Genomic DNA, 26,254 nt, shown 5'->3' with positions numbered 1-26,254 from the left:
AGCTATTTTCAACTGACTACCACTGATGCTGATGTGATTGCCATTCTAGTTTGTGCCATCACGCATTTTGGTCATGCGTAATGACCTCAAATTACCTCAAAGATTCAGACTTTAGCTGTGCGCCAGTTACATTATGTTTGATTGTCATATTTGTTTTGTTCTGTGCATTATTTTGTGGCTTGTTTGTGCACAAACAAAGCACAAAATAGTGCCCCCCCATCACAAATGGTGGCCCTCCTGTCATTTTTTTCTGAATCCGTTACTGTTTGTAGCCATGAATTTTCTCCATGTCTTACTTATATAAAATACTGGAATGGACTAGTATATCAGTACAATTTACTATCAATATATATCAATACTTTTATTCAGGTAGCAGTTCATGCACTTCTATGTGCTAGTAACAGTAAGCCACACAGAAGTGTGTGAATACAGCCGGACAGTATGCCCACAGTGCTTCCTGATTTTGTTCTACAGCTCATAGTACAAGTATGCAAAGCTGTTATCAAACCAACTACCAAAGGAGTTACAAAGCTAAAAAACAAAAATTTGCGCTACTGGTGATATCATTTGTGAAAAACAAGTATATTTCATTCCTGTCAAGATAGATTAAAGGTTGCACTCTGAAACTAAAGGAAAAAAAAAACTTTTGTTGTAATTTTAATGATCTGTCTCCAAAGTTTATGGAATAGTGTTACCACTGACCTTATAAATTATTATTTTTATAAGTGACTTGCCTCTTTTTTTTTTTTTTTTTTTTTTTTAATTTTTGCAATTTTAATTGGAAATCAAAAACTTAGCTGAACTTTATTCAATCTCAACATATTATTCTTGATGCTCTAAGAAAAACTGTATTTCTTTTTCTATTCATAATTGTAAAAGTTGGTTAGGCAGTGACCTGATAGTTTTTAATTATCAACTTTTATTTTCACAGGGTTTGTTTGCCCGCCGAAGAATGCTGCTTTTAACTACTGGTCCACATCTATACTATGTTGATCCCACAAATTTAGTACTTAAAGGAGAAATACCATGGTAAAATAGATGTTATATATATATATATATATATATATATATATATATATTTATTTATTTATTTATTTTTTTTTATATATAATCTTATTCTTGGTGAAAATTGGTATCATGTTAAATTATAATTTTATTCAGATTATTATGAATAAATGAACTTGTCAGCAGATACACAGAAGTGATTTGTGTAAATTTGATGGAATACTGGGACATGTATATTGGGACATTTTACACTAAAAGTACTTCTCTTTGTGGAAGTTTTAATACAAAAACTGAACTATCATCTATAGTTGTAAAACAGTTATGATATCTAAATGGCACAAAAGGTGATATTGTTGTACATGTTGGGATTCGATATTAAGAAGGTGTTCTTGGGATTTATTTAACCTGGCAATGGTCACCTGTAAATGTATAGTGCCCAACTTTCTTTTTATTTTCTGGAAAATGGGTGTTATTTTGAATTTACTTGAATAGTGCCTGTATTTCAGTTTTTGTTAACAAATTGTAATACTTATTGTATTACAGTTGCGCCTTTTTAGAGTTTTAATAAAAAATTAAAAATTCTAAAACATGCTGTTTTTTCTTTTACTCCTCAGTGTTTTACTTGCTCAGATAAAAAAAAAAAAAAAAAATTCTGCAGAAAATTACAATAAAAAGGTTTTAGTCAAAATAGAAATATTAGTTTCTTTTATTTTCCAGTTTAAAATACCATTAAGTATGTGATTTTAAGCATGTGCATATATTTCAGCTTATTATATATATATTTGATGCTATCAGTTACTTCCATTTTCAGATTTATATCAAAATTTATTTCAAATTTCATTATTTCACAGCACACAAAATTTGAAATTACGTGTGTTACTTTCTGGCAAGTAGTATCCATCTTCAGAGAATATCGAATATTGTGATCTTTACTATGTGAAAACAAAAATAAACCCTTTAGAAACAACTAAGGTATTTATTGAAATAGTGGAAGAACAAGTAACCTGAAAGCCCTTGTCCAGTACCATTCTACGCCTCTAGCAAAAAGCCAACAAGTTGCAAAGATTGTGGTGGGTCATTTGTCAGTTCTTGCATGCAATTTCTTTAGGAATACTTTAAAAAATCACTTCAAAATTTTTTTGATATCATAAACTTGGAATTTTGGAAAGCTTTTGATACTGTGGCACATGGAAGACTGTACAAATTGGAGCAGTATGGCATTAAGGGCAAGTTGCTACAATGGACAAAAGGATGATTGAGTGGGAGAAGACAGAGAGTGGTTATCAATGGACACTGCTCTTCGTGGACTAATATTATTAGTGGAGTCCCCCAAGGTTCAGTGTTGGGCCTATTGTTGTTTTTTGGTATTTATCAATGATATTGGATGAAGGTATATCAGGGTAATGTCTAAATTTGCAGATACAAAGGTTGACAGGTTCTTAATGACAGTAACTAGAAGCTAGAAAGGAGCTGACAGGAGCTAGAAAAGTTAGGCAGATGGGCTGAGAGATGTCATCTAAAGTTTAACATTGACAAATGTAAAGTACTGCATATGGGTAGCAATAACCCCAGAGTAACCTATTAACTGGGTGGTACTACACTGACAATGGTAGAGAATGAAAAGGACCTGGAGGTAATCATGCAGTGAGACATGAATTTTTCTGAGCAGTGCAGACAGGCTGAAAGAGTATCTCATGATGTCTTGTCAATGATATACAGGAATTTTGCTAGCAGGAATAAGGGGGTGATTGTCCCCTTGTATAAGGCAGTAGTTAGGACACACCTTGAGTACTATATACAGGTCTGGAGGCCTCATTTTAGGAAGGATGTAGAGCTGCTGGAATGAGTAGAGAATGGCAACAAGATCAGTGAATGGAACAAAGGGTTGCTGTTACGAAGAAAGGCTTAAGTTACGTTTTTTTATTGTTGATTAATAGTTAACATGGGATTATTAATTTCAAGGATGGTGACTTTCAAAAATAACTTTGCAGTAATGGCGGGTCAGATTATATCTATTAACTGCCAGATTATACCTGTTATACCAGGTTAACAGGTATAGTGCAATGCTGAGAAAAGTAGCAAATTAGGATTAAATTTCAGTGTCTTGAGGAATTTTGTCCAGACACAATAGGATGAGTATATGATATACTTGTTAATAATTTCAGTTTTGGAGAGAATGTGCAAGGTCAGGTAGTAGAATTTTTCACAGCATGATCTGTGCTTATTAATAGAAGAGAGCATTTTTACAGGGATACTAGAATGTTTGTTGATGCCACTGAGGCATTGTTAGATGGGTCAGAGAACTGCTATCTTTGAGAATGGGGGAACACAAACTAATCGTTTAGCAACAACTGCAAGCAGAAGTGAAATTGATTCGTGTGATGATTGTATCAGGCATGCAGCAGCCTGGAAAACAAGCTGTGAAGATTACAAGCCGTGCTGAGATCCCCATATGAAAAGCAAATATATGGGCTGTGTTAGGGTTATTAAGTGTAAAAACATGTGTGTGTGTGTGTGTGTATATATATATATATATATATATATATATATATATATATGCTTAAACAGTAATGCTAGGAATTTAGTAAATATATTTTATGGATCTGCAATATTGATTAAGTCATATAATTTGGATGTTATAGGGATGTCAGACTCAGTGCCACTCAGGCATGGGGATGCAGAATTTGAATATACAGTGAGTGCAATGTGTACAGAAAGGTCATATATGTAGCTTTGTTACAAGAGTTCCTAAGAATTCCCTCACACTCGCCATGTTACCGGATTTGATTTTATCTCATCCAACGATGCAGTGCCCATATTTTTGAACACTGTGTTGTGACATGCTACCTAAAATCCCTATTTTTCCTTCTGACTTAAACTGACTAATCAACTCCCTCCCAAACTTCTGTGGGCTGGATGGTATCCCCAACTACTGTCTCAAAATTGGTAGCATTTTCTTCCTAAATATCTTGACAAATCTTTACAACCAAACTGACAACCATACTATCACTCCAGATACTGGAAATGCTATATACTCTTGTATGCAAGGCTTTTGCCTCTTGTGCAAAGCCACATGAGCTAAATGACTTTACCCTTACTCTATTTGCTCCTCTTACTAAAGCTCTTGGACAAACTTCTCTTGATATACTTTCTAAGCAAATTTTTGCTTCTAGATAAATGTCTAGGGTTTATATAAAAACCGACTTTTGAAAAACCCGGTTTTCGAATTCCAGTATTTCCAAAAAAAACCGGCCGGTTTTCGAATTTTTACAAAAAAAAAAAAATATATATATATATATATATATATAATTAAAACAGTAAAAATATATTTATACTTTAAAAACATTTTAATTCTTTTAAAATATTTTTAAATACTTTAAAAACTTTATTTAAAAAATTTTCAGTTTATTTAATATTTATGGAACTACAAAAATATAACAAAAGAAAATATACTCCATACAAAACCAAATAAAAAAAAAACTAAAATCTGTACAAAATATAAATTATAAATTTTTATTTCATTTAGTATTTTTCTTCAGGAAATATAGTTTCAATAAAAATAAAATGTCCACTGGACGATTACTTAATCTTGTAATTATTCTAGATACAAAATTGCCTGAAATAGAAAATATTCTCTCACTGGCTACTGAACTTGGTTTTATCGTTTCGAGGCATCAAATAATGAATCTAAATTTGTTCTTTTATTGGTTGCCTCAAATACTGAAAATTCAACCTTCAGTGTCTTCGGATTTGATATTATTTCTTCAGATTCCTCAAGAAACCTATGAATTGATTTTTCCATGGCTTCTTTTAGAGCATTGCCCTGATTAATAGTTTCGCCATCTCCGATATATTCATCATCAGAATCTGTTTCCATACAAGAATTTGGATATATTCTAGACAATATTTTTCCAGATAACTTAAAAATATTGAAACTAGTGGAAATACACTAGATTTATTTGTTGAAATGTTTTGTGGATTTTGCAAATATAGCAAAAGGTTAGCAATCCAACTTGTCTTTTTTCTTGAATTCGTACTTCTAAAGCATTTAATAATTTGGAACCAATTTCAGTCTTCAAATTTTTTAGTTCATTTTACAGAAATTCAGATATGCCTTCACTTGTTAATAAATTGGCATCTCGCCACCCTAAGGTCTCAGCTGCTAGATGTACTGGTCCCAACACTTTAAGAAGCTCCATGATTTTAGGATATTGAGCTTGATTCCACATATGAGAAGCACCAATATCATTCAAAGCTAAAACAACACGTTCTTTTAACGTTATAATTCTTTCAGTCATGCCCTCTAAACTATTCCATCTCATTTGGCAGTCAAGAATTAGACTTAATTCTGAAGGATGCTATCTCTTATGGGAGATTTTCTAAAAAATTTGCAAAAAATTTTTCTAATTGATTGTTTGTAATTGTCAGACAACATAGGGAATCCACAGTCATTATCTAGATCAAGAGAATTTTAAAAATCCTCGCCATAGTCATCTTCACACTCTATGTCATCTTCCGATTCCTCACTTGTAACATATACATCGGTTTCAGCAATTTCTTTATTTTTATATAACACATCAGTAACTGCTAAGTGTATGACATGTGAATAGCATAGTTCATTAATTATAGGTGATAATTGATCAAATTTTTTCATACAGTGGCACCATCATTTGTCTCTGCAACTATGTCGATTGCTAGATCCAAGTTAAAAAATTTTTAGCCTTTCAGAAACTAATTCTAATGTGTTCTTAGCATTGGAACTAGCTATTGAAACTAAGCCCAAATTAAAATCTTCTGCAAAATGATGTACGTTGATATTCAAATATCTGTGATTTCTTTTGCTAGTCCACCTCACCTAAAGCTATAGAAAAATTTTTCCCATTCTTAATACAATCCAATTCATTTATAGTTTCACGTTTGGCATTGTCATAAAACGTATGAATGAGATCCATTACTCGAGTGTTGTTTTTTGGTAATGAATATCCCTGTTGTTGCAAAGACTCTCGTATGAATGAGCTAGTTGTAATGCTATTAATGGACAATCCATTCATTGCAGCAAGTTTTGCTATAATTTCTTCTAAACTGCTCCTTTTTACGAAATTAAAAATACTGGCTTGTTTTGGTGGGCAGGAGGAGGGTCCAGGTGTTTCTTGCTTGTCGATCGTTTCTGTTTTCTTGTCGATTATTATTTTATGAACTGCTTTCTGATGATTATGGAGATTGCTTGTAGGTAATCCTTTGCAGCTCAACATTTTATTACAATGGTTGCAGCATGCCTTGTCTTTTCCAACCTTTTTTGAAATTATCCCAAACCTCCAACTTATTTGCAACATTCATTTTTGTCTAAAAATCAAATGAAACGTTTTAAATATTTTTATCATTGACATTAATATTTAATAATGAAAGAACGTTATATTATTAGAATAGACATTAATATATTTACTTCCGTTGTTTTTGTTTTTACTAACTAAAACAAGAATAATAACAAACTTCCTATTCCTGCTTATGATCAAACTCAAGTGAACGGAGCTATTGTGCCACGTTGTGTACTGCGTAGTACAGGTAGTATGCAGGACTAAACTGGTCTGGTGGGGTGCACGTGAGCGACACAGCTGATGTCATCGGTCAGTCTGTGTGATGCCACATAGAATAGCATAATAGAATGCGTTTGTGGATTTGCATGTCAAACATTTGCCTGACTCATGAAGATTAGTTTTACTACAATATGCTTGTGCCTGAGGCGATTTCAGGTCAAAATGTTAATGTTTTTAATTAAATAATTAATTAATTTTTACATATTAATTCTAGAATCTAAAACTGTTTTTTTTTTTTAATTTAAAAACTGGTTTTCGAATTTTACAAATTTATCCAAAAAAACAGTTTTTAAACACGGTTTTTAAAAACCGACAAACCCTACCAATGTCAATTGACTGTGGCAACTCAGCATGTTCAAATATGTCAACTCGTTTCCACGATTTATGCAACATGGCAGGAAAAATGGAGAGTTTTCTCTGGATCTTCCTTAATATCACCATTGCCTTCATCACAGTTTACATTGGTCCCCTGATATATCTGTACCAGAATTATTATTGCATCTCAGGATGGCGCCTCCGTAGCCAGGTGGGAAGGAGCAGCAGTGCGTAACACACACTTTCTTGATTAGACCGGGGTTTGAGCCCGTCACCACCAAATGCGGAGGATGCGGAAAAGTCAGGGAATGACCACCGCATATTCCCGGAGCAATATGGCCTTAGTTGCTAATGTTCCTGAAAACCAAATAACAACAATAACAGCATCTCAGGACCCATGATGAAAATGGTTAAAAAAACTTTTATCTTATCTTTGAATTCTCACTTTTTTCTAATGAAGCTACAATCTTTATTTGGAGCATTAGCTTAGGCTTGCACCACTTTATTGTGCTCACCCATACTCTTTCCTTTTCTTTGAAATCACCTCAACTTCCTGGCTTCCCAATCCATCATATAAGGCTCAGCAACTTATTGATGGCTTCTTAGCTTATGCTGAACTTTTTTGGCTTGTGTGTCAGCCCATCAAAGACCAAATATCTGCCTTTTTGCTCCTTCTACAATCTCATCTTTCCTACAACTTAGAATCTGGTCCAAACTATTTCTCCCCAGACTAGATCAAATTTTTAGGAGTACATCTGGATTCCAAACCTCTTTTCTCAGTTCATTGCACAAAGCTTTGGTCTACCATTCTAACAGCATTTTGGTTGTTTACGAAGTGCAGCTTTGTTCTCTTTCATAATCCGAACATTATAAGAAAATGCTTGTCCATCTAAATTCTGTTTCACTTCTTCAGTGCATCACTAATAGGGTGTTTCATCTTGAAATCTGCCCATCATGTCAGGCAAATATTTTCTGATTAGATATTAAATGCCCAGCTGGGACTTGCTATTGTATCATCTCAATATCTACTTACCAGCAAATCCCCAGGGGCTCACATCTGGTGAGTATGGGCTTGGCAAACCCATATTTGATCACTGGCAAAAATGACTTCCTCAACACCTGAGACTTTTTCCACGTCTTCAGCTGATAAGTATGCCACTGCAGAGGTTGAGAGCTGTGGAGATTTAGAAGTGATCGGCCGCTCAACCTTACGAAAGAACATATTAATGGATGACTGGACCGTGGCTTTTTTTCTTTTCATCGTAGATTTCTTTGTAGCAAGCAAGCATATCATTCACCCCTTTGTTGGCTTTTAAGAATCATTCGCTGTCAGGATCCATCATCTCAAACCTCACCATTGCCGATGCAATTTCACATGTTGAACCTAGTAGTAGGTAGAGTTTGGAATTGTTCTTAAAAAGGCCAAATTGTTTTCGATACAGCTGTTAATGTATTCTTTGGATTGAACTTGCTCACGGGTTAATTTAGTGTATTTGAAAGTCACCGTCAAAGAGTCTTTCGCTCTCAATCTCATTATCTTCATTGCTACATAAAGGAGATGATATGGTGTAACACCGCCATCAGACAGATCGTCTGAGCTCACTCATTGCCATCATGAACAGAGTTGCACGTAAATTCTCTATGAACATTCCAAATTATCCAAAAAAATGCTGGGAAAGGACAGTTGCTCTGCATGCTCATCAGACAGTAAGCTCTGTGGTATGTTAGTTTTCCTGGTGCAGTTCTAAGATATTGGTTGTCGCTCCACAACAACGTTGGCCATTTGACAATGAGACTTTCCTCGATCAGAACCACTTTGCTTATGCCATCTTTAGGCAAATTAATTTCCACGTGGCTGTCATCAAAGAATGACATCTGTCTTGATTTGATCCAATCAATAGAGAGGCATGTCGTTAAAGTGGTTAAAGCAATTCAGAAGCATTGCTTTAACCACTTTCTTTCTTACTAACCTGAACAAATAGTTGGACTTGAGAATTTTCCTGCATTTTATATGCATGTTTGTACAGTGATTGTTGTCAATCTCCCTTGGCAAGTGATCGACCATCGTGTTAACTGAAACAGGCATATTGATCACTTGGCCCAGAATGCCGTATTGTCCATATGCATGTCACAGGCACCTTATGTCAGTGGTGAGCTATAGTAGGCTCCCGAGATCCCACTGTTATTTTATTTATTTATTTATTTTATTTTTTTTTTTATAAATCTGCGAGCCCATTGTTGAAACCATCATTTATTTTACAAATGAAATCCTGAATTCAATTTTTGACTATATAGAGCCGGAACTATGGTGGGGCAAGCGGGACCCCAGCATTTTAATGGCCCAATGGACCAGTTATGTGTTTTAAAATTGCTTCATTTTGATTTAATTACAGTTAGACCTCTGTTTGCCGAACTTCTTTATAGCGAATTTTTTTAATTCCCCTTGGTAATTACATTTAAAATAGTTCCGATAAAATGAAGAAAATTTCCATATAACAAACAGATTACTTAACTTTGTATGTATTGTTCCCATCTGTAACCTTTAGGCAAGAGGTGGGAACAATATATATTCCAGAACCATTCCATAATTTTAGTGGTGCCTGTAAAACCAATGCAGCCACCTGTCCCATCTACCGATAAGTCGCGCTAGTCAGTATTCTTTCCATAGCCGATCAGAAGATTAAGCCGTATTCCCGACACAGATAATAGCCTCTGGTCAACCTATGTTGTGATTCTCCTTCACCTGAAAGCAGTCCTCTGTTTTTTTTGGAGAAGGTACCTGCCTTTCAGTAAATTTCTCCAGTCTAAATTTACATGGTCACAGTAGCTGATATGCAAATGATTCCGACAGTTTGGACAGTATCAAAGAACTAGTGACAATAGCAACGTCAAAGGGATGGGGGGGAAGGGCAACTAAGATATTAAATAAACTTTCTGAAGATGAAATGTTGGCTAATTTTGAAACTGCATCGAGGCCTTCACTGCGAAGGATAAGCACAATATAAGATGCAGATGAAATGATGCTTTTCACACTACTACCGTCGTTCTGAAGTGAAACTTCTTTAGGCACACATGTTGCGAAACATAACAGCATACAGGCAATAATTTAAATAAAAAAAAAAAAAAAAATTGTATGCATTATATTGCCAATCTCCATAAAACCAGCACAATTGATTGAGAATGATTGCTAAAGAACTTGAAGTGGAAATTATAAAAGTCGGTCATGTGTTCGGGCTTATTAACATTAGTAGAGGCATATGATGCAAGAAAGCAAGCTTATTCAGCATAAGCCAAAAAAAAAAAAAAAACTCTTCCAATTCACCCCTCCGTTCATTCGAAATACCTGTCCAGCTGAGCCTTAAATTTATTTAGGCTGTCAACTTCCACAACAAGGGATGGAAGTCTGTTCCACCAACCAATTACCCGCTGGCTAAAGGCAAATTTCTGCACATCTATCCAACATCTGTCTTTCCTCAATTTGAATTTATGCCCTCTAGGTGATTATTCTGAGCCAGAGGCAGTATCTCATCAGCATTGAGCATGCTCAAACCATTCAAAGCTTTGTACACCTCTAACAGATCACCTCGCCAGTGCCTAGTCTACAGACACTGTAATTTGCAAAACTTAAGCCTTTCTTCGTAAGAGCAACCCTTCGTTCCGTTCACTAACCTTGTTGCCTTTCTCAGGAATTTTTCTATCATTATTAAGACACCATGAGCTACTCTCGCAGCCCTTCTGCACTGCTCAGAGAACTTCATATATGCCTGCACAATTACCCACAGTTCCTTTTTATTCTCTACCACTGTCAGTGTAGTACCACAGAGTTGATACGTTGCTCTGGGGTTGCTGTTCCCCATATGTAGTACTTTACATTTGTCAATGGTAAACTTCATTTGTCACCTCTCAGCCCATCTGCTCAACCTTTCCAGATCCTGTTGCAGCAGCATAGTGTCAGTAGCGTCCTTAACAACCCTGCCAACCTTTGTATCGTCTGCAAACTTGGACATTAAGCTTGATATACCATCATTAATATTATTTATAAAAACAGAAAACAACAATGGACCCAACACTGAACCCTGAGGGACTCCACTGATAACATTAGTCCACAATCAGCAGTGTCCATTAATTACCACTCTCTGTCTTCTGCCACTCAACCATCCCTTTATCCATATCAACAATTTGCCACCAAAGCCACACTGCTCCAAGGCCCAGATGGGCAGCTTGTAGCTTGCAGAAGACAGTTGCAGTTTGGAGGAATTATTCTGCTTTGTGCAACCATTTTGAATCAGAAGTTAAATATTCTGGATTATTATTATTTTTTTTTTTTTTTTATGTAAACCCCAAACACGAGAGGCATTAGAACCTATAGTACTTAGTACCGTACTTGGGTTGGAGGTTGAGAAGACGAAAGAAGATATTTGTTGACATTGGACTTGAACTTCTGTAGACTGTAATTTTCAGGAAATACGTATGAAGGAAGGTTGTTCCAGAAAACGGCAGTTGAATGAATAAACGAGGAAGATGAAAAGTTAGTCCTGTGAGTTTGAAGTTGGACAGTAAATGGACGTTGGCTGGAGACAGTACACGTTCAGACTGTTTTAAAAGAGAGAGCGGGAATTATAGAAGCCAATTCAGAAGGACAGTGCCCATGGAAGTATCTGTAGAAGCATGTACGTCTATGAGAAAGTGAGTGGAGAGACTCTGTTAGAGATGAATCATTAATTAACCTAACTGCCCTCTTCTGAATGGAATCAAGAAGCCTGAGACATGTTTTGGAGGCACCACACCAGATGTGGGAACAGTATTCCATGGCAGGGCGGATTTGCGATTTATACCGAGTGAGCAGCTGTGTGGAAGAAAAGTAACGCCGAGAGCGAAAGAGAAAACCAAGTTTTTTAGATGCAGAGGAAGCAATATTTGTAATGTGCTTGTGCCAAGAGAGATCAGAAGTCAGGGTAATCCCCAAAAGAGATATATCATTTTGCCTAGAAATCAGAGTATCACTAAAAATAAGCATAGGAGCAGAAGAATCCTTTTTGTGAGATATAAGACAAGACTGAGTTTTAGAAGGATTGAAATCAACTAAGTTTTCTTTCCCCACTGGAGAATTACCTGAACATCGGCATTTAAGGAATTGGTAGCAGATTTTCGAGAAGTTGAAGCTGATTGAAGAGGGCAAGATTTTTCTCAAAATGGAAAGTGGAATGCAATGTGCTATCATCGGCAAAACTATGGATAGGATTTCCAGTCAATGGAAGAAGGTTATTAATATACAAGAGGAAAAGAGTGGGGTAAAGAACTGAACCTTGGGGGACACTGGCATTAGTGGAGAAGTTAGAAGACAGAGTGCCATCTACCATCACCCAGAGGGAAAACTGGATAACCAATTACTAAAAACAGTTGGCAAACCATAAGATGGAAACTTGTTTAGAAGACCTTTATGCCAAACACGATCGAAAGCCTTTGAGATGTCAAGCGCAACTACTTGTGTTTCACCGAACCTTTCCATTGAATTAGTCCATAAATGGGTAACGTAAGCCAGAACATCACCATTGGATCGACACTGACGGAATCCATACTGCCGATCGTTGATCAGACAGAAGGTTTCTAGGTAGTTTAAGAGTTGTCGGTTAATTGATTTCTCCATTACTTTAGAAAGAGTAGAAGTAATTGCAATGGGACGATAATTGGATGGGAGGGATTTGTCACTCTTTCTAGGAACTGGCTGGATATGAGCAAATTTCCAAGCAGAAGGAAAACCACCTTTGGAATAAGAACGTGAAAAAACGGTGGCATAGAATAGGAGTAAGTTCAGGAGCACAGGTTTTGAGAACAAGTGAAGAAATACCATCGGAACCTGGAGCTTTCTTAGCATCAAGATTCGTCAAAATCCTTCTGATATCCTTTTGACGGAAGACCACAGGAGGCATTGAATGGAGGTGTTTTACCAAGATCATTAATATATGAGTTGGAAGAAAAATGGAATGCTAGCAGGTCAGCTTTATCCTTGGCTGAAGTGACAACAGAACCATCTGGTTTTGACAGAGGAGGGAGCAGAGATGGGCAAAAGTTGCGGCCGATAGCTTTGGCAAGGGACCAGAATGCTCGGCTACCATTAGGGCAAGAAGCAAGTTTTCTACTCTTAGACTATTCAAACTCTAGTTTGGACTGATTAATTAACTGCATTACAATTGTTGTGAGCTTTGGTGTAGGCAGAAAATGAAACTGAAGAATCAGAAACAAGCCAATTACGATATGCAACATTCTTCTCTTGAACAGCCTTAGCACATTTATTGGAAAACCAAGGTTTAGATAAAGAATGAGATTTTAAAGTGGAGTGTGTTATAAAGGATTCCATTCCTGCAAGAATAATTTCACTGACACGATCTGAGCAAACGTTGACATCAGAAGTTTTGAAACAGTAATCCGACCAAAGAAAACAAATCTCGCAGGTCATCCCATTTTGCATTCTTGGAATGCCAAACAACACGAGGTTGGGAATAGCCATGAGATAAAGGCTCCATTGGAGAAGAGACAATCACCAAGTTATGATCTGAAGTGGCTAAAGGACCTCTCACCTTGATCGTGTACTTAGAAGGGTTGTTTGTGAGAAAAAGATCAAGCGTGTTGGCTGTATGATTAGGATTGTCCAGTATTCTTGTAGGTAAATGAACAACCTCTGCAAGGTTATTAGTAATTGCAAAAGCCTCAGCATCTCGATCAGCTGGGACAGTGTGACTAGAAAACGGAAGCCAGCTGGAGTTGTGAACATTAAAATCACCAAGGAAAATTACCTCACTGTTAGGAAAGTTGGACTGGAGGAAGTCAAGTTGTAAAGAGAGGAAATCAAAAAGCTCCAAGTGATTAGTGGAGTTGGGAGAACGGTAGAGACTACAGATGAATTTTACACAATGAGGTAGAGAGATTTTAAGCCAAAGAAGATCAAAGAGAGTAGATTCCAAATTGCCAAGTCTCTGACAGGGAATATCAGAATGGACGTATGCACAAGTACCACCTTTGAGGTGAAAGGAATCATACAACGAATAATTTGGGCCTCTGAGATGAGCAGTAGTTGAATCAACCGATAACTCAGAAAAAGTATATGGGGTTTGGCAGACTGCAAGTGAAAATGGACATCATTAAGATTAGAATTGAGGCCACGTATATTTGTGAAATGAATTAGGAAGTGCTTGGGAGGTTTAGATCTTTTCGCAGATAAGATCTAAATTGCTAATCTTGCTCTATTAGTTTGACAATTCCTGGTGTATTCAATAGTAAGAAAAGTGGGTGGGACATGCTGTATGAAGTAATGAAATTTTTGGATATGGTGTACACATGGTAAGAATATACCCAGATCCTCGACATAACGTGGTCTTGACAATGCTCCCTTGCATACACACTATTTAGACTCTCTCCAGTCACTATCTGGCAGAGTAGAGGTAACAAGATTGTACACTAGCTGATCCGGAAGCCTCCCAGAGAGTTTCCAATAGGTTCGATCCGGTGTACTAACTAGCGGCCGGCCTGCGAACACCGTTTTAGAGCTGTACCCTCGAAATGTAAGGAATATTGGATCTCGCCACGATGTTCATCATAACCTTAAAAGTCATCAATCATACTGCATGATGGAAGAGATAGGGAAGGGGTGACCGGAACTTAGCTCTAGAGACTAAACATGGGTTCCTCCACTTCAAGCCTCCAATAAGCAAAGCGATGGTATAATAATAAAACAGGCCTACGTGCTCTGGATTCATAATGCGAAAATTAATTTTTATTTTGTTACACAGAGCATTAATTAAACTACAATAAATAAATTAGCTTTCGGCTGGGTGGCAGCCTTCATCGGATTGAAATACTTGAATGGCAGTTGGAATAGAGATGCACTGCCAGGATGGTGCGTGAGGCACGTGGTTAATTGTTTGTTGATGTTTGTGGCTGTGACGTATGGTGGTGACGTGGCCAGCGTTTGTCTATGGATAGAATTACTGACTCTGTGATGGGGTTAACTTGACAACCACTGTTCCTGTTCAAAGCGGTGTCCGAGCATTTTATATTTAGCGATTCCAACCAGGTACGCCTCAGGTAGTGGTGGGACCTGTCCACAACCACGACATCGCGGTGTGGGTCGATGTCGTGGTGGGTTGTCCAGACATGCTCGGCGATAGCTGAGTGTTCTACATCTGCCAAACGGATCGCCCTTTTATGTTCTGAGAGACGTTTCTCGAGTCGACGTCCACTCTCTCCAAAGTAGCAGCTCGTGCAGTCACGGCAAGAGATGCGATAGACCAAACCACTCTGTAGAAGGGTGGGGACAGGTGTTTTTATGTTGGAAAGGAGAGAACGCAGTTTCTTGCCTGGGAGTTGGATGCACTTTATCCCATGCGATCTTAGGATTCTACCGATCTGCTGTGACAGGTTGGGGTAGTATGGGATGAATGCTCTCGTGGATGACTCGTCACTGTTGGCGTTGCTGTTGGTCGTCACGTCGCGTGCTTGTAGATCACACCTGTCAAGGACGTCGATGGGGTAGCCACACCTCGTAAGGTCTACTTTGACTCTGGTGATCTCTTTGCGTCTTTCATCTGCGGAGCTGGAGTGTGTCCAGGCGCGAGTTAGCAAGGTTCGGGCAGTTGAGAGGAGGTGGCCCCGTGCGTGTGCTGACTGGAAGTTGGTAAATTGGCCAGCACACATAGGCTTACGATAAACTGTCGTCTTCAAGCATGTGTCTTCGCGCCGGACAAGTGTATCTAGGTATGGTATAGAGTTGTTCGACTCCAGCTCAATCGTGAATTTTATGAAGGGCGATAGTGAGTTGAGGTGGGTTAGGAGTCGCTGACCTGAGTCTCTAGGGATGACTACGAACACATCGTCTACATAGCGACACCAAAAGGCGATGTGATCTGGTGCGTGTGTAAACGCACGTCCCTCTAACTCCTCCATCACGATGTTTGTTGTGACCGAGTTGACAGGGGAACCAATGGCTGTGCCATGTATCTGCTGGTAGATCGAGTCATTAAACATGATTGCACCCCCTTGAGCTGGAGTCGAACAACTCTATACCATACCTAGATACACTTGTCCGGCGCGAAGACACATGCTTGAAGATGACAGTTTATCGTAAGCCTATGTGTGCTGGCCAATTTACCAACTTCCAGTCAGCACACGCACGGGGCCACCTCCTTTCAACTGCCCGAACCTTGCTAACTCGCGCCTGGACACACTCCAGCTCCGCAGATGAAAGATGCAAAGAGATCACCAGAGTCAAAGTAGACCTTACGAGATGTGGCTACCCCATCGACGTCCTTGACAGGTGTGATCTACAAGCACGCGACAAAGTGACGACCAACAGCAACGCCAACAGTGACGAGTCATCCACGAGGGCATTCATCCCATACTACCCCAACCTGTCACAGCAGATCGGTAGAATCCTAAGATCGCATGGGATAAAGTGCATCCAACTCCCAGGCAAGAAACTGCGTTCTCTCCTTTCCAACATAAAAACACCTGTCCCCACCCTTCTACAGAGTGGTTTGGTCTATCGCATCTCTTGCCGTGACTGCACGAGCTGCTACTTTGGAGAGACTGGACGTCGACTCGAGAAACGTCTCTCAGAACATAAAAAGGGCGATCCGTTTGGCAGATGTAGAATACTCAGCTATCGCCGAGCATGTCTGGACAACCCACCACGACATCGACCCACACCGCGATGTCGTGGTTGTGGACAGGTCCCACCATTACCTGAGGCGTACCTGGTTGGAATCGCTAAATATAAAATGCTCGGACACCGCTTTGAACAGGAACAGTGGTTGTCAAGTTAACCCCATCACAGAGTCAGTAATTCTATCCATAGACAAACGCTGGCCACGTCACCACCATACGTCACAGCCACAAACATCAACAAACAATTAACCACGTGCCTCACGCACCATCCTGGCAGTGCATCTCTATTCCAACTGCCATTCAAGTATTTTAATCCGATGAAGGCTGCCACCCAGCCGAAAGCTAATTTATTTATTGTAGTTTAATTAATGCTCTGTGTAACAAAATAAAAATAAATTTTCGCAAAGCGATGGTATTGCGCCGGTTGATGTGAGTCATCTACCACCTAGTACTGCCTGGTAACATAGAGGGGCGGCTTCCTCTAAGTTGACCTGGGCGCCACACCTCAACCTCTGCTTACGTTGGTTCACACCTGGGTGGTCACCCACCATGTACTTATGCATGGAGGTTATACCCAGGATTACTAACAGTCCCACCATCGTGAACGTGCAAGCAGAGGATTTGGCTGTCACGGACTTTCTGGACTTCGCCGAAATTGGGTCCACTTGACTTGAGTGCAACTGAATATCAGTTCCATGAGCGTTTTAGACTCCCAGGTATCAAGTGCAGCTTGTCTGGCATATCTAAGAGAATGTCTGTGATAACCTCAAGGACCAAACTGACTTTTAAATCTGGAATTTCTTAACGATTTAGCACTAATGATCGACACCTCCAGGAGCTCTCTTACCTTCCAGAAGCTTTACAAAGTGTCAGCATCACTATAGTAAAGGCATATCGATTAATTATTCAAGCTATCAATGCTACTGCTAATTTGAAAAATTGTGAAGGAAATTATGAAGCTAAAGTTGAGCACGTTGAAGTTGAAAGAATTTGAAGGAATCAGAATCGAAAGTAAGAATACTTTCGAGGCCTTCACTGTGAAGGATGAGCACAATATGAGGTACAGATGAAATGATGCCTACTACCATAGTTTTTAAGTGAAACTTGTTTAGGCGCACATGTTCCAAAACATAACAGCATGCAGGCAATAATTTAAAAAAAAAAAAAAAAAAATGCATGCATTATATTACCATTCTCCAAAAAACCAGCACAATTGATTGAGAATGATTGCTAAAGAAATTGAAGTGGAAATTATAAAAGTCGGTCGTATTTTCGGGCCCAGATGGGTAGCTTGTAACTTGTGGACACCAGTTGGTCTTTGGAGCAATTATCCCACTTTGTGCAACCATTTTGAATCAGAAGTTAAGTACAGCATACTCTTGATTTACTAGGATCGGATTAACTGAGACACTTCAAGACTCCAAATTTAAAAAAAAAAAAAAAAATCCGGAAATAACTAGAATAGGTATACACAGATATTTTCCAAGTCGTAAATAAGTGACAGGAAGTGGCGTATGTCGTCATTGGGAGATTAATGTGCCTATTACCTTGCAACCTCCGCTGTCTTCACATCTGCCAATCAAAAAAAAAAGACCAAATTTTCAGTTTGATTTAGTGCATCGCGTCAATTGTTGTGTTCTGTCACACTGCAAAAATACAAATTTTGTTTCGTTATTTATGTCAGGGATGTAGAAATTTTTTTTATAGTAAATATATATATATATATTTTTTTTTTTTTTTTTGTTTAGAAATTGCGAAAATGATGGGTAAATACAAAAGAGTTGCGCTTTCAGTTAAACAAAGACTTGAAATTATTCAAAAGTTTGAAAACGGTGCATCCATTAAATGTCTAATTAACCGTTATAACGTTGGTAACCAAACATACGCGACATTGTAAAAAATAAAGGGAAGCATCGTATTGGACACACGAGTAGTATGTGGTAAGTTTTTTTTATCTATCGCTATGTTTTTTACATAAGTTGCTGAACATTTTTCGATACAGTAAGTCCCTGGCTTATGCAACTACGGATTTACGTAAATTTATTTTCACTCAATTTTTTATTTTTTTATTTTTAGGATTGTAAAATTTAAAACAACAAAAAATAATAATAATAATAATAAGCAATCAATAACGACGATCGTGGCATGCACAAATTGCACAAGTGAGATCGGAGTAACAAGCAAAAAAAGAGAAGATTCTTACAATTATTTATGGTTTTTTTTTTTTATGACTGAAGATTTCAGTGAAGGGGATACACACTTCACCATAATAACATAAAAACCCACAGAATTCCAGCTATCAGTATTATCGCAAATGCAATAAGATCGAGTTTACTACCCGTTTATAAAATGTGAGCTCATGGGTGATAATAGTGAGTATTCACCTTAACCCTGTGGAGTTCTTTACAGAAAATTTTCATTTTGACTAAGAAAATAAGTGATAGTGATACTAGCACATCTATCAACAAAAAGAAAGCGATCGATTTGGATCAGAAAATTAAACTAATAAGAACATATGAAAATGGTCAAACGTTAACAAGTAATATGCTGAATTCAGATTTGTCAATAATAATAATATAGTAGCAATATGTTACTAGTCATTCCCAAGTTACGTAAAACTCAACGAAGTAAGAAGTCCTGGAGCATATCTCTTATGTGTGTCAGGACTACTGTATTTTTGGATTAACCGGGAAATCGATTATCCGGGATTTGTTTTTTACCATCTATCCCGGAAAATCAGGAGTCTGCTGTATTCGGGATTATTAAACCGACTTTTAAATCTGGAATTTCTTAATGATTTAGCACTAATGATCAACACCTGCAGGAGCTCTCTTACCTTCCAGAAGCTTTACAGAGTCGCAACATCACTATAGTAAAAGCATTAAATTATCTATCAATAATTTATGCTACTTTACGAACAATAATTTACGAACTATAAATGCTACTGCTAATTTGAAAAATTCTGAAGGAAATTATGAAGCTAAAGTTGAGAGCACGTTGAAGTCGCAAGAATTTGAAGGAATCAAAATCGAAAGTAAGAATACATTTAAAAAATTTCTTTGTGACAAGTTATTCAACTGCATTATTTTATCCTTAAAGGATCGGTTAATACAACAGAGTAATTTTAAATTAAACAAAGAAAATAATGATATCATTGAGGATGAGGAATTGAAAGAAATTTTAAACATATGTTACCCGAAATCGTGGAATATGGAGGAATCTTCGTCTCCATGGCATGAAAAACGAATAAGAAATATAACTTTTCTAATAAAATATGAAATAAAAATTAATGATTTTAGAGATTTTGTCGAAGACAGTTTATCTTTAAAATTCCCTTTTCAGTTAAAAAAGCCAGAAATATCTTTGAAACCATTGTGATTAGCAGTGTCGTAACTGAGCAAACTTTCATCATAATGAATATTGTAACAATAAAAATAACATCTTTGAGAATTAAACATGTTGCAGATATGATGACCATACATCTAATTTTTATATGGAAAACCATTGCTTCAATTTGATCCAGATCGTTACGTCAATTCTTTCCTCCGTAATCATTGCTCAGTTGTTGAGCAAAGCAGAAGACAAACAACAAATATTAATAAAGTAAATTCTGTATGAAAATTTTTAGAATAACTTTTTCTTGAATATTTGTGTAATAATTTTTTTCATGTAATCTGTAATTTTTGTGTACCTTTTCTAGAGCATTTTGCTTTTTATGTTATATTTGTTTTTATATTCTAGAATGTTTTGTGATAATTTGTTATTTGTGATATGTGAAATATTTTCATGTTATTTTTTATTCGCAATATTAAAATTTTATTATGAAAAAAATGTATCCATTATATTTCCCTAGTTGTAAAAAAAATAATAAAAAAAAAAAAGTCGCATGTCTGCTAAGCACGCACAGTAGATGGTTTTATGTGAAACATCCTTCGCTTTTCTTTTAGATATTTTGATTTGTATATATTAATTACGAAATAAAAGAGTTTTGTATGGTAAATATTTTATTGGTTATTCACAAATTTCTGTAATTTCTGGAAGACAAGATACGATCATAACTAAAGTAAGAGACATATCTTGCTACTGCAATGTATCTAAATGTCTCTGAAAACAGCCTCAATTGAGTTACCCGATCTTTTAGTTGAAACGTCATGTGCAGCTGTGAACAGCTATGCTGTAATCGTACTACTAGCGAGTGCTCCCCATAGACTAATAGTGTGAGGGTGGGAAGCGCCTCTGACAGACACCGTAGATGACATCACTTCCGTGACCGATCAGATTTACTCGGTGGGTCCCCCCCCCCAAAGGATGTTTCAACAATTGGCTTGCAAAAGTGTAAGCCCATTGCTAAAATATTCACAGCTCACCAATGCCTTTATGTGCATGATTGGTAAGTGAGGAGAAATGAGCCTCTGTTACTAAATCCAGTTTCGGTAAATGTGATGGAATTTGAGTAGACAAAGCTGTTTTACTTAGATAGTGCTGGAATGTTCTTCTTTAATGATCCTCTACAACTATTACACACAAGGATCCCATCGACATCAACATTGGGAAATTCAGTCGTATCAGTGGTATATCTTTAGCAACTGGTTTTTCGTTTTCGAACCATAGACGATGACAAATGTAGCATATAGAACAGAAATGATTTTTCATAAATCGCTTTTCAAACTCTCAATGCGCGTTCTTATATAAATAGTATTCGTCGATGTAAGGAAAAGGAACTTGATCATTTAAACTCGTGTGCTCCGCAATTGGAGAAATGTTCCATTGTACATAATTAATACTCACTTTGGGTACATCAGTGTTAGATGGAGCAGTGGCATTGCTGGTTGAAGGCACTGCTAAATCCAGCACTTGATTTTCTGTTTGCCTTTTAAGCAATCTCGGTAGTCTTTTTTGTTCTCGCACACTCGATGCTACCTTCGTCTTTATTTTCTTAGGTTTTGTCACTTTCATTCTTGCTCTTTTTTGCACCAGTAAAATCTAAATCAATCAATCATTCTTACTCAATGCTCTTGAGAATGCTCTGCACTTGAGTTTGGCATCGCTGAACATCTTTTACAAAATTATTGATGTGAAAACTTCTATAGAGCACCTAACAATGGAATGTAACAATAATGCAAGATGAAAAAATAAATTGTTGACAATTTCTTTGATGCATTCAAGCCAAGGATGTTTTCACATAAAATAAAACATCTCTCATGAGTACAAGGTACACCCGCAGGGTTTTTGTCCATTAGTTTTGCTAATTCAGTTCAACGAAATTCAAGCGAATGCCATTTGAATTTTGTAAATTGGTTCACTAGAACCCAAGATATTATTATTAGCTACGTGATGCAAGGAAGCCTGAGGCTTATGCTGCACCAGCCAAAAAGTTACCCTGAGAGAGAGTGCAAGAGAGTTAAAAGTAGAAGGGAACCACCAAGAAAGAGAAGAATGATGTACAAATCACAAAAAATGGGTCACACACTCTAATCACACTACTAATGTGTGTTTGGCACAGACTAGTGGTGGGAGTGTGGGAGGCGCCTCTGGTGGAAGCTGCAGATGACTTCACTTTCATGATGCATTTTTCATGATCAGTCAGATTTACTCAGTAGTAGGTGTCCCCAAGGAGGTTTCAAATCAAAAACAACAATTGGACCAATTCTGGAAGACTCTGCTAATAACATTAGTTGATGAAGAACAGTGCCCATTGTAACCACTCCCTATGCTCTCTCTCAAATGTCCTTTTATCCATAGCAGTAATTTGCCATTAATGCCGCACTGCTACAATTTGTGCAGAAGTCTTTTATGTGCAACAGTGTCAAAAGCTTTTCTGAAATCTAAGTATATCAAAAATTATTCTTTGCTTTCAGTCCCTTTGGATCTGATCAGATTGGTCAGACAAGATAATCCCTTAACAGATCCATGCAGTATGACTTAATTCTTGTCTAGATGGTCCTACATTACTTCTTTACCACTAACTCCATTATTTTCTCTGAAACAGAAGTTGATCTAACATGTCTGTATTTACTCATGTCTCCCTTTGATTCCCTGTTGTGCATTGGAGAAATGTTTGCACATTTTCATTCTATAGGGACCTCCCCTAAATACAAGGATGTTCTTGTAATTATGACTACAGGTTTTATTATCTCTTTTGCTGCTTCTTCAAGAGGACTGTTTCCATTTACAATGGTTTTCCTCAGCCTACAAGTTATTTTTTGGTAGGAATTTTTTCCTGCGTAAAGTGTGGTTCAAGGTGTCTTGGTCGGTTAAGGTGTTCAAGGTGTCCACTTGGGCTGTCATGCACTCCCTTACTCTATCCATCCATGTCCTCCTAGGTCTTCCTCTTCTCCTTCTTCCAGGAGGTATCCATCCCTACACCGAAATCCTCCACCGTCTTTAACTTTTCACAGTCTTCTTTTAAAAGTCCTTCATAGTGCTTCATCCAGTCTTTCAAAGGTATTAATTGCAAACCAGCATTATGTTTATGCTGTTTTCTCAAGTCTTTAAGAACCTTCCACGATTCCGCTGGTTGCTTGAAGCCCAATTTGCTATTAGTCGCGCATTTCCTTTCCCATTCTTCATTTTTTTGCCGCTACTACCAACCGATTGGCTATTTTCTTCTTTTCAACATAAATGTTCCTATATTCATGATTCCTATCACCAATGCAAGTTTCGTTTTCCTACAGCAGCTCTTACTTTCTCTGTAATCCAGGTCTTTTTTGGTCCTTGGCTCTTCTTTTTTCCTAAGATTTGAATGAGCTATTTTTTTACAATATTTTTTAAATATTCGTAGACTTCTTCAGTATTACCTTTTATCTATCCAAGTTCGCAGACAATACGAAGGTCGACAGGGTTGTTAATGACACTAATGACAGTACGCTGCTGCAAAAGGATGAGGACCTGGGGGTAATTGTGCAGGCAGATATAAAGTTTTCTGAGCAGTGCAAGAGTATCTCATGGTGTCTTGTCTCTGACTCCTCTATAAACTCTGACATCTTTCAATGTACAGAAATTTTACTAACAGGAATAAGGAGGTGATTATACCCTTGTATAAGGCAGTGGTCTGCACTAGTGTATAAGGTCAGGCCACACCTTGAGTACTGTATACAGGTGTGGAGGCCTCGTTTTAAGAAGGATGTAGAGCTTGGAACGAGTACAGAGAAGGGCAACAAGATTAGTGAACGGAACAAAGGTTTGCTCTTATGAAAAAAGGCTTAAGTTTTGCAAATTACAGTGGCTGGAGACTAGGCACCTGTGAGGTGATCTCATTGAGGTGTATAAAGCCTTGAATGGTTTGAGCATGCTCAGTGCTGATGGGATTCTTCCTTTTGCTCAGAATAATTACCTGAGATAGCATAAAGTCGATTGAGGAAAGACACTTGTAGGATAGATGTGTAGAAGTTTGGCTTTAGCCAGCGGGTGGTTGAATGCTGGAACAAACTTCCATCCATTGTTGTAGAAGTCTGATGTAGGATAGATGTGCGGAAATTTACATTTAACCAGCGGGTAGTTGGTTGGTGGAACAGACTTCCATCCCTTGTTGTGGAAGTTGATAGCCTAAATAAATTTAAGGCTCAGCTGGACAGGTATTTCAAATGAATGGAGGGGTGAAGTGGAAGTGTTTTTTTTTTTTTTTTTTTGGCTGATGCTGCATAAGCTTGCTTTCTTGCATCATATGCCTCAACTAATGCTAATGTTGATAGCTTAAACAGATTCAAGGCAGAACTAGACAAACATTTGCAGCAAGTGGATGGGTGAAATGAGAAGTGTGTGTGTGTTTTGGCTGATGCTATATAAACTTGCTTTCTTTCATCATGTGCTATTGTTAATGCTAATTGTAATCTCTATGTTAATTGCAGCATCCAATCTCTGGGTGAAGTTGTTTCTAATGCTGTCGTGCTGAAGTAGTTAAATGTTAAATTGATCCACTTGTAGCATTTCTCCTTCCCCGCATTGTTGGTTGTCCACGCTTATTTTCTTAATCCAGTTCCACCTCAGTGTTGTTTTAACAAGAAAATGGTCAGATCACTTGGCTCCTCTATAAACTCTGACATCTTTCAATATATATGTCCATGAATGTTTTGAAATAATGTATTTATAACTGATATAATTTGTCTTGTCTCCTGTGACCAAGTATATTTATGGATATCCTTGTGTTGGAAAAATGTGTTGTTTATTCTCAAGTCAAACTGTTCACAAAGATTGAATAGTCTATCTCCATTGTCGTTCCTCTCTTTATCTCCAAATCTTCCAATAATTTTGCTGTTTTGTTCATTTCCTACTCTTGCATTGAAATCCCCCATTAAAATTATCTCTTTGTTCTTAGGGATTTTTTTCTATTAGTTCTCTCAGATCCTCCCAAAATTCATCCTTCAAGGTATCAGCTGTGTTATTAGTCGGGGCATATATTCCCAAAATACATATTTCTCTCCCATACATTGTCAATTCCAGTGAGATCATTCTTTCTTCAATAAATTGCCAGTTTTTGATGTTATCTCTCAATTTCTTTTTAACAGCAATAGAAACTCCTGCTCTTGCTCTTTCATCAACTCCACTCCACAAATGGTAGTATTCTCCCACTATTTCCTCTCCACATCCCTTTTTCTTTGTCTCCGATAACACGTCTGAATTGAATTTTTGTAGTTCATCCGGAAGAAAGTTTCTTTAATTGAAAGACCTTGAATATTCTAGCATCCCAAAATCGTTATCCTTTTCTGTTTGCCGAGTCGTTTTCAAAAATGCAGTCTGTTTTCATTTTCCCTTTTAGGTCGTTTAGCATTTGTTTATTTTTTACACTGAATTGAGGAGCTAGCCTGTTGCAGCAACCCTCCAACCTGGAGAACCAGGTTATCTCTCTTGGTTTAGACCCTGCTGGCTTGGGAGACCCTATCACTAGCTAAGCTACCACTGACTTAGCTCTGCGGGTCCTTGGGACACGCAAACCCCCCCACCGCGACAAGGTGGAGAATTTATAATAACTGCACAATCCCACACCAACCGTTATTAAATAAAATAAATAGAGTTGTGTTATATTAAAATAATAATATAAATAGTGTTGTGTTATATTAAAATAATAATATAAATAATAAATGAAATAAATAGAATGATATAATGCCACCGGATAAAACTGATAAAAAGTGCTGATATTTAAGGATATGCTGTACGATAAACCTCACTGTTGAAAAACGAGGCAGATGCCTCTGATATAATTTGAAATTTTCTGATATAATCTGAAAGCTATGGTGTTTTGATATTTTTATTATCCTGTGTTTTATCTACACTGTTTATTGTAATTTATTCATTGCAGTTTAAAATTTCATATTTTATTGTACAGACAGTTACCTTTTTATCAGTTTTATCTGGTGGAATTATATCATTCTATTTATTTCATTTATTTAACACAAGAAAAGTAGAACAAGCATTAAGGGAAAACAAAGGATTGAAATCAGCAGCCATGAGCAGTAATACAGAAAGACAAATGATACTGAAACTGAAGAATAGCGATAGTGTACTTATAAACAGCAGAGAAGGCATAATTCAAATAGCAGAAGACTACTATAGAGAATTATACAAGGAGCGAGGGAATGATACCAGCAGTGGGGAAGATGGATTGCAAAGTAGCAACACATACGACATACCCGATATTCTTCCTGATGAGGTAGAACATGCATTGAAGAAAATGAAGAATCGGA

The 26,254-nt window shown here is 37.3% G+C and overlaps 1 protein-coding gene across 1 annotated transcript in view; it reads left to right on the top strand.

Annotated features, from left to right (window-relative positions):
- Positions 1-26,254, top strand: part of Pdk1 (Phosphoinositide-dependent kinase 1) — a 595,617-nt gene that overhangs the window by 480,983 nt on the left and 88,380 nt on the right. The window contains exon 12 of the mRNA XM_090377106.1: positions 932-1,029. Within this exon, the coding sequence (XP_090233232.1) occupies positions 932-1,029 (98 nt within the window). The remainder of the gene's footprint in view (positions 1-931; positions 1,030-26,254) is intronic.

Source organism: Mastigoproctus giganteus, chromosome 7 (genome assembly GCF_048544385.1).
Source record: "Mastigoproctus giganteus isolate SK-2022 chromosome 7, ASM4854438v1, whole genome shotgun sequence".
Taxonomy (NCBI): Eukaryota; Metazoa; Arthropoda; class Arachnida; order Uropygi; family Thelyphonidae; genus Mastigoproctus; species Mastigoproctus giganteus.
This window is presented reverse-complemented; position numbering and strand designations above follow the sequence as displayed.